At 66.5% G+C, this 8,175-nt stretch overlaps 1 protein-coding gene across 1 annotated transcript; it reads left to right on the top strand.

Annotated features, from left to right (window-relative positions):
- Window positions 1-645: 645 nt before the first annotated feature.
- ISYNA1 (inositol-3-phosphate synthase 1) lies at window positions 646-7,444 on the top strand. Its single transcript, XM_039515852.1, has 11 exons — window positions 646-719; window positions 2,008-2,132; window positions 2,784-2,945; window positions 3,396-3,525; window positions 3,646-3,839; window positions 4,250-4,399; window positions 4,839-5,054; window positions 5,607-5,771; window positions 5,874-5,987; window positions 6,218-6,435; window positions 6,705-7,444. The coding sequence occupies exons 2-11, from the start codon at window positions 2,019-2,021 to the stop codon at window positions 6,901-6,903; spliced, it is 1,662 nt and encodes a 553-aa protein (XP_039371786.1). The 5' UTR covers window positions 646-719; window positions 2,008-2,018; the 3' UTR covers window positions 6,904-7,444.
- Window positions 7,445-8,175: the final 731 nt, after the last annotated feature.

The raw sequence follows: 8,175 nt of genomic DNA, 5'->3' as shown, positions 1-8,175 counted from the left end.
GCGGGTCCTTCGCTTGCTCGGGGTCGCCAGCAGCACCTTGGTGGCGGCTCCTTCAGTGCTGCCAAAGACCTGGAGCGAGTGGAGGTGAGTGAAAATGAAAAAGGCGCCTCTAGCCAGGGGAGGGATCTCACTGGGCGCGGGGCCCGATTCAGGGGAATTGGTGGAATAGGCCTGCTGGGCGTGGGGGGTTGCCTTGCCCAGGTGGATCCAGGGGAACATGGGGGGGGCAGAGGGTGCTGGGGCCGCGTAGTCCCTGGGGGGCACCGGCTACATGCACTCCCTGGGGGCTATGGGGCTGCCAGGTGGATCCAGGGGAACATGGGGGGGGGGCAGAGGGTGCTGGGGCCGCGCAGTCCCTGGGGGGCACCGGCTACATGCACTCCCTGGGGGCTATGGGGCTGCCAGGTGGATCCAGGGGAACATGGGGGGGGGGCAGAGGGTGCGGGGGCCGCGTAGTCCCTGGGGGGCACCGGCTACATGCACTCCCTGGGGGCTATGGGGCTGCCGGGCGGATCCAGGGGAACATGGGGGGGGGGCAGAGGTACCGCTCTGTGCAGTCCTGGGGGGCGGGGCACGTGTCCGGCCCAGGCGAGCGGGGGAATCCGCAGCTGATGGAAATTTACGGCGGGGCGGAGCCCCGGGGGGGGCGGGCCCTGGGAGCCGATTAAGCCGCCGCAGGCCCCGGGGGTCCGCAGCAGAGCCGAGCCGAGCCGAGCCAGGTGAGCCGGGACTGCGGGCGGGCGGGTCCTGGTGCCCGCGGGCGGGAGCGCTCGGGACGCGGGGCGCCCCCAGCGCCCCGCCCGGGGCGGCTCCGGCCCCCAGGGCGGGTCCGGGGTGGGGCGCCCCTCGCCAGGCCCTGGCGCTCCCGGGGAGCCGGGACCCCCCGGCCCAAGCGTGCGCTGGGGTGCCCCGCCCCGCGGGTCGGGGGGCACCGGGGAGCTGGGGTCTGCTCGGGCCGGGCCCCTGTTCTCTGTGGGGTGGAGCCTCCCCTCCGGCCCCGCCCCCGTGCCGGGGCCCCGCCCAGCTGCTGCCCCATGGCGGGGCTCGCTGTGGGGGCAGGGAGAGCCCCACAGCCCAGCCCTCTCCGAGCGCACCGATTAGCCTCGCGGCCCGACCGTGCTCCCCGTGATTCACATGGGGGAAACTGAGGCACGGGGCGGGACCGCCGCGGTCCGGGGGCGAGTCTGCGAGCTCTGGCCAGCGGAGATCGCGGGGCGTCGTGCCCAGGCCGGGCCCTGTCAGAGCAGCTGGGGGAGGGCCCCCCCCCAAGCCAGGCCCCCACCTCCTGTGCTGGTCATGGCACTAACTGCCCTGCGGGGAGGGGGCGGTGGGCGGAGAAGGGGGTCTGGGCTGGGGGGGTGCGGAGATGGGCCGCAGCCAGGCTGCCCTGGGCTTGCTCCTGTCCCTGGGTTATTTTGGGTTGTGTTGCTCTGCTGGGGGCCCGGGCCGGGCGCTGGTGGGGCTGCCCCTGCCCCGTTCCCCCTCGCTCCACCGGGCACCAGCAAAGCACCCTGGTGCCTCCCTGCCCTCCGGAGCCCAAAGCCCCTGTTGGAATAAGCCAAAGTTCTAGCCCTGTTTTGCTGCTGTCTGGCATGTTCCCGCGCTGAATAGTCCTGGCCTGGCCCGACCCACATCCCGCAGCCTCCCAGAAACCCAGCCACTTCTGTGCTCCTCTTTGTGGAGCGTCTGGGTCGCCGGCGGGCTCCTCCTGCCTGCACACAGGAAGCTAGGATGCCTGGGTTCTATCTTGGGGGGACAAGCCTCTTCACTGCTATGTGCCTCGGTTTCCCTGCCTGTAAAATGGGGATTATGCCCCTCCTTAGCACAGGCCTCTGGGAGAGGAAGAGCCAGTCTGGGGCGGGGCGGGGACACACTGGCCTAGCAGACAGCTGGGAGTATCCTGGCCGCAGGGGCAGTGGGTGGTGAATGATTTGCACCCTCTGTCCTGCCAGGGCCTGGGCGTGAAGCCTGACGGGTCTGTAATAATCTGCTTCCTCCACATCGCAGCTCCAGGAACCATGGCAGAGACGTTCGTCGTTGAGAGCCCTGATGTGACCTACAGCAAGGACTACATTGAGGCCAAGTACACGTACAGCACCGTGCACGTGAGCAGGGAGGACGGTGTCACCAAGGTACCTGCTGTTGGCGAGTCCAGCATAGGACCGTGGCCCCGTGCCCACTGGAGGGGGAACCGCATGTGTTTGGCTCTGTGCACCTTCCCCACGGGTAGGAGTGGCCCAGAGCCCTGCCTGGCCTGGCTGGCAGCTCACACAGCCTGAGTCCATGAGGCAGGTTCCTCCGCTGGGCCAGGGAGCGATGGAGCCAAGGGGGCACTTGGGGACATGTCCTGCCTGTAGCCCTGCTGCACCAAGTGCCTGAGCAGTGTCTGCCTGCAGGCTGCTTCCCTCTCTGCTTCCGCAGCCTGGGGGCGTCTGCGCCGTGGGGCCGGGGTTCTAAGTTTTAACATTTAACGGTGCTGTGTTGGGCCTGATCGCATTGCCGCTGGTTTCCCTGGGCTCTGAGGAGCTGGTGGGAGCAGCCTCCCCATTGCAGAGGGGACCAGCCTTGGGGTGGGCCGGGCAAGCTGTCCTGGTGCATCGGTCGGGTGCTGCTGCCCCGTCCCCGTGCAAAGTCCTGCTGTGCTGGGTTCCCTCGTTCCCCTGCAGCGCCGGCGGACGAGCGTGCCCCACGTGCGTCTTGTCCTGTCCCCCGCCTCCTCCTCGCCTTGTGCTCTGTCCGAAGGCTGCACCCTGGTTCTCACTGCCTGTCTCTGGGGCTCCCAGGTGAAGCCGCAGTCGACCAAGTTCACCTTCCGCACAGAGAGGCAGGTCCCCCGCCTGGGGGTGATGCTGGTAGGATGGGGCGGCAACAATGGCACCACAGTGACAGCGGCCGTGCTGGCCAACAGGCTGGGCCTCTCCTGGATGACCAAGACCGGACGGAAGGTGAGCGAGTCTCGTCCCCCAGCGTCTGGTGGCGCTTTCCAGGGCGCAGGTGGTCTCTAGCCAGCCCCCCAGGCTGCAGGGCCTGCGACCGGCTGGCTCCTCTCAAAGGCCCAGATGCGGCCCCAGCCGGTTGCCCGTGAGATGGAGCCTGGGCCCAGGCGAGTGGGTGGAGGAGCCAAAGCCCTGCCCTGCCCTGCTGGGGTGTACCTGGTTGTGAGGCCTCAGCGCTCCAGGCTGGCCTGTGGGGGGCAGGGCTGTGCTGTGCTGGGGGCCGTGTCTGTTGTGGCCCCGGCCTGGGAAGCGCTCGTGGGGCCTGTGGCGACGGGAATGTGGCGCTCAGACCCTGCGCAGGGGGCTCTCCCCAAGCCACGTGGCGTGGTCAGCTGGGAGCCGAGCTGCATGGGCTGTGCCGGGGGCTCAGTGTCCCCTTGGTGCTCTCCCTCTTCCCAGTATGCCAACTACTACGGCTCCTTGCTGCAAGCGTCCACCGTCTGCCTGGGAACCGGCCCCACGGGCGACGTCTACGTGCCCTTCCGGGACCTGCTGCCCATGGTGCACCCTAATGACATCATCTTTGATGGTGAGTGTGAATGCCCTGGGGGGTGGGATGGTCCAGGGGGAAGGGGGCTGTGTGGATGGGGGGGTGGCCCAAGTGAGCGGGGGCCCAGAGCTCTGACTGGCGTCTCCTCCCGCGTCTCAGGCTGGGATGTCTCCTCCCTGAACTTGGCTGAGGCCATGAAACGGGCCAAGGTCCTCGACTGGCAGCTGCAGGAGCAGCTCTGGCCCCACATGGTGAAGATGAAGCCCCGCCCCTCCATTTACATCCCAGGATTCGTTGCAGCCAATCAGGACGACCGAGCCGACCATGTCCTCCGTGGGACGAAGGCTGAGCAGGTGTGTGTGTGTGTGTGTGTGTGTGTGTGTGTGTCACACGTTCCCATTGCTGCAGGGGTGAACCCTGTGGCTGGGCTGGGGGAGCAGCAGGCTCCCTGGGGCTCCTGGGCTGCCTCTGACCCTGCAGCCTGGGCTGGGGGAGCTGGGCCAGGATTTCGGAGCAGCCTCTGCCTGCGAGATCTGGGACAAGCCCTGGGCTGCGTGCCAGCAGTGGGGAGACTGGGCCCTGAGCTCTGCAGGGGGGTGCTGGGGGCACAGTTCTGGCACCGTCCCTGCTGCCCACCGGAGCTGACCCACACTGGGCAGGACGGGATCTCTCAAATTGCAGGGGCCAGGGGGGCCCGGCAGCTTCCCTGCTGGTGCCCTGTCCTGGGCTCGTGCTGCTGGGTGCTGACAAGCCCCTTGTGCAGGTGGCACAGATCCGCAGGGACATCCAGGAGTTCAAGGCCACCAGCGGGGTGGACAAGGTCGTGGTCCTGTGGATGGCCAACACCGAGCGCTTCTGCGACGTGCTGCCGGGCGTTAACGACACGGCCGCCAACCTGCTGCAGGCCATCGAGGTGAGGGCCCGTGGGGGGCGTGTGCCCCCCGCCTGCCGGGGGATGGGCACGCTGCATCAGCTGCGCTAGTGGCCGCTGCTCTCGTCTCTGGTGCTCTGGATGCAGCCAGCCTGGGGAGCTGGTTCTGGCTCCTGCCAGGGGCAGGGGCACTGGCTTTGTCCTTCAGTGGGGCCGCAGCTCAGTCCTGGAGCTGGGGGGGGTGGGACTGGAGGAGCTAGGTTTGGGGCCAGCGGCCCCATTGCATGGGGGGGCTGGGTTGAATGGTGGCGATGTGGAGGCAGAGCGGACAGTGGTGCCCTGTGATATATTTTCTCTGAGGGCCTGGTGCTCCCACTGACTGTCTGGGACATGGGGGGCGGGGGCTGCCCATGTGCTGGGGGGGGTGTCCCAGGGGCTCCGTCCCCTCGGGCTCTGCACTGAGCTCTCCCCATCTACTCAGCGAGGCCTCGAGGTGTCTCCCTCCACGCTCTTCGCTGTGGCCAGCATCCTGGAGGGCTGCGCCTACATCAACGGCTCCCCCCAGAACACCTTCGTGCCAGGTGCCATGGAGCTCGCCCTGCAGCGCCACGTCTTCATCTGCGGAGACGACTTGAAGTCCGGCCAGACCAAGCTCAAGTCGGTGCTGGTGGATTTCCTGGTCAGCGCCGGCCTCAAGGTGAGCGGGTGCTGGGGGCGCCCGCCTGGTGACGCCACTGGGCTGGGTCAGGGGGCTGCCGGGGAGCTCTGGGTGGGTTCCCCTCCTGGAGCCCAAGGGAGAGGGAATCTGGCCTCAGCAGAGCCCTTGGGTGGGGTGGGAGGGATTGTAACCCCTCCTGCAGCCGGGTGCAGGCCAGCTCCCCGGGGGGGCAGAGGCCTTGCACCGCAAGAGTGGAGGGACTGCAGGTTGGGATTAAGGCATGGGGGGGAGCAGAGGGGGCTGTGGGTAGGGAGTGAGGCACATCTGAACGGTGACACCTGCGTAACCCCCAAGGGCTCTGGGGGCTGAGCAGGGCTGGAGCATCCCGGGAGTGGGGCCAGAGGTGTTTCGGCTCGGCCCTTCCCCTTGGAATCCAGACAAACCTGTCCCATGGCATGGGAGGAGTGGGGGGGCGCAGAGCAGAGCCCTCTCCCCTGCCCTGGCTGGGCCTCCCCGGCAGCTGGGTTTGGAGCTGCGGCTGTGATCTGTGGGGCTGCTGTGACCCATCTCCTCCCTCGCTCTCTGCCCCAGACCGTGTCCATCGTCAGCTACAACCACCTGGGCAACAACGATGGGAAGAACCTGTCGGCCCCGCAGCAGTTCCGCTCCAAGGAGGCCTCCAAGAGCAACGTGGTGGATGACATGGTGCAGTCGAACCCCCTGCTCTACGGACCCCAGGAGAAGCCCGATCACTGTGTGAGTCCCGGGGGAGGGAGCCCCCCGGAGTTTGGGGATGGGGGGGGGGAACTGCCCGGTGGTGGCTCTGGGGCCCGGTGCTGAGGTGGCTCTCGGTTGCAGGTGGTGATTAAGTACGTGCCCTACGTGGGGGACAGCAAGCGGGCGCTGGACGAGTACACCTCCGAGATCATGATGGGCGGCACCAACACCATCGTCATACACAACACCTGTGAGGTAGGGCCAGGAATTCCTGTCCCCGGGCACGGGTCACCCCCCGCCCCCCAGCCTTGGGCAGCTGCGCCCGGCCCAGCCTGGACAAGCTCAGGCCGGGTCCATGCTTCTCCCCTCCCTGCCCTGATGACACCACAGGGAGAAGCAGCGGCTGGGGGGAGCATTGGCCCATCTGGCCCTTGGGGACGGGGAGCTGGGCCCTGGCCCCCCTACTGACTCTGCCCCACCCCCAGGACTCCCTGCTGGCCAGCCCCATTATCCTGGACCTGGCCATCCTGACCGAGCTCTGCCAACGCATCAGCTTCTGCACCGAGAGTGACCCCGACTTCCAGGGCTTCCACAGCGTCCTGTCCATCCTGGGTTTCCTGTGCAAGGCGCCCCTGGTGCCCGAGGGCTCCCCGGTCGTCAACGCCCTCTTCCGGCAGAGGAGCTGCATCGAGAACATCCTGAGGTACCCCCGGCTCTGCCCTCCCACCCCCTGCCCCTGGGGTGCCAGCTCTACCCCCGTCCCCACCTGCAGCTCCCCACTCCCTTCGCCAACCCCAGGGCCCTCGGCTGAGCCTGGCAGGGATGGGGAAAGTTGCAGTAGCCCCCGTGGGACCTGGTACTGAGATCCCCTCAGGGACCTGGTGGTGCCCAGTCTGTGGGCTGTCCAGCTGGCTGAGAAGGCCTCTGCCCCCCTCCCCCCTGACATGCTGCTCTCTCTGGTCCTGCCCCCAGGGCCTGTGTGGGGCTGCCCCCCCAGAACCACATGCTGCTGGAGCACAAGATGCAGCGGCCGTGTCCGAGTCTGAAGCGAGCGCGTCTGGCCGAGTGCCCCATCTCCCTCAAGAGGACAGCTGCCCAGGTGAACGGCTACCTGTGCCCAGCCAGTAACGGGCATGGCACCTCGCAAGCCCAGCTGCACATGGACAACTAGGGCCCTGCCCCATGGCCACAATGACCCCCAGCTCCCAGGGGAGTATGGGCTGAGCCATGGGGGGCAGAACTGCACTGCTGGAGAGGGGGCCAGGGTCAGCCTGAAGGGGGACAGGAGCAGTGCTCCCGTGGCCGAGCGGGGGGCTGTATTTTGTAGGGGGATTCTTAGTTTGAATTAATTTGGGGGCACAGGAGCCCCCTCCCCCAACCACCCAGGCTCTACTGACAGTAAATAGAAGCTGTGAATGGTTTTTTGTTTTGTTTTTGGAATAAAGTGGGAGCATGTAAGTCACTGTTTCTGCTGCTCTCTCTGCATCCCCCCCCTGCACTGCCTGGTGCCCTGCAGACCTCCCTGGGAAGGGTGTGGCCAGAGCCAGCCGTGTTCCTGGGAAAGGGGTCCCCTGGGGTGTGCCCCACAAGCCCTACCCTGGAATCTGTGCCCTGGGGCTTGACCCAGCTCCAGCTGGAGCTGGGTCTTTGCCTTGGTTTCCCCAGCTGTCCCATGTCTCTGCCTCTAGCACCCTTCCTGGTGTGGGGGCCCAGGCTCAGTGAGTGCGGGGCAGTGGGATTCATGGCTCCGGCAGGAGGGGGCTCGGCGAGGCACCAGGCTGAACGTACAGTGGTGCTTGTTGCACTGGTACATCATTCCCGGGGGGGGGGGGGCTGTGGAAAAGGTCTCCAGGGAAGGGGGAGACAAGAGTCAGAGCTATGAAAAAAATCAAATTACATTTATTGATGCAGGTTTTTTTGGGTGGTTTTTTTTGTTTTTTTTTAGTTTTTTGGGTTTTTTTTTTCGTTTTTTGTTTTTGATAAGCAACTTTCAGTCTAAAGCCTTCAGAGTAGAAAGAACAGACGAAATCCCTACACAGACGCACTAACCTAGCAGGGGAGGCGCTGCCCCCGGCGGCAATACGCCAGCTGGCTGCATCCCCTCCCAGCCGGCGGCGGGCACAGCACACGAGTGAGGCGGGCGGAGGCTCACCCTGAACAGCAACAGAAACCCAGTTAAGGCCCCCTTGCCCGGGCAGGGGCGGCTCTGGGCTGAGAGCCGGAGGGAGCACGGCGGGGCTGCTGCTGAGGTCCTTCATGTTTATAAAAGGGGGGAGTGGGGGGGAATCCTTCATATGAAAGTTAAACGTGGTCCCGACAGCGGGTAGGGGCGGGCACCCGCGGCAAAGGGGGCTGCTGGGGGGGGGCTATGTACACTTGCCTCCCTTTGCTGCAGGGCAGGGGCTGAGCCCAGTCTGTCCATCGGGGACGGGGTGGGGGGGAA

Source organism: Mauremys reevesii, linkage group 26, assembly GCF_016161935.1.
Source record: "Mauremys reevesii isolate NIE-2019 linkage group 26, ASM1616193v1, whole genome shotgun sequence".
In the NCBI taxonomy this organism is placed as follows: domain Eukaryota; kingdom Metazoa; phylum Chordata; order Testudines; family Geoemydidae; genus Mauremys; species Mauremys reevesii.
The sequence above is the reverse complement of the archived record's forward strand: the minus strand, read 5'-3'. Positions and strand labels throughout refer to the sequence as shown.

What these genes read in the sequence shown, in the direction of transcription:
- ISYNA1 (XM_039515852.1), top strand. Translation starts at nt 2,019, where the DNA reads ATGGCAGAGACGTTCGTCGTTGAGAGCCCTGATGTGACCTACAGCAAG. An exon ending in GGGAGGACGGTGTCACCAAG is followed by an intron (nt 2,133 to 2,783) that starts GTACCTGCTGTT and finishes TGGGGCTCCCAG; the next exon opens with GTGAAGCCGCAGTCGACCAA. An exon ending in TAATGACATCATCTTTGATG is followed by an intron (nt 3,526 to 3,645) that starts GTGAGTGTGAAT and finishes CCCGCGTCTCAG; the next exon opens with GCTGGGATGTCTCCTCCCTG.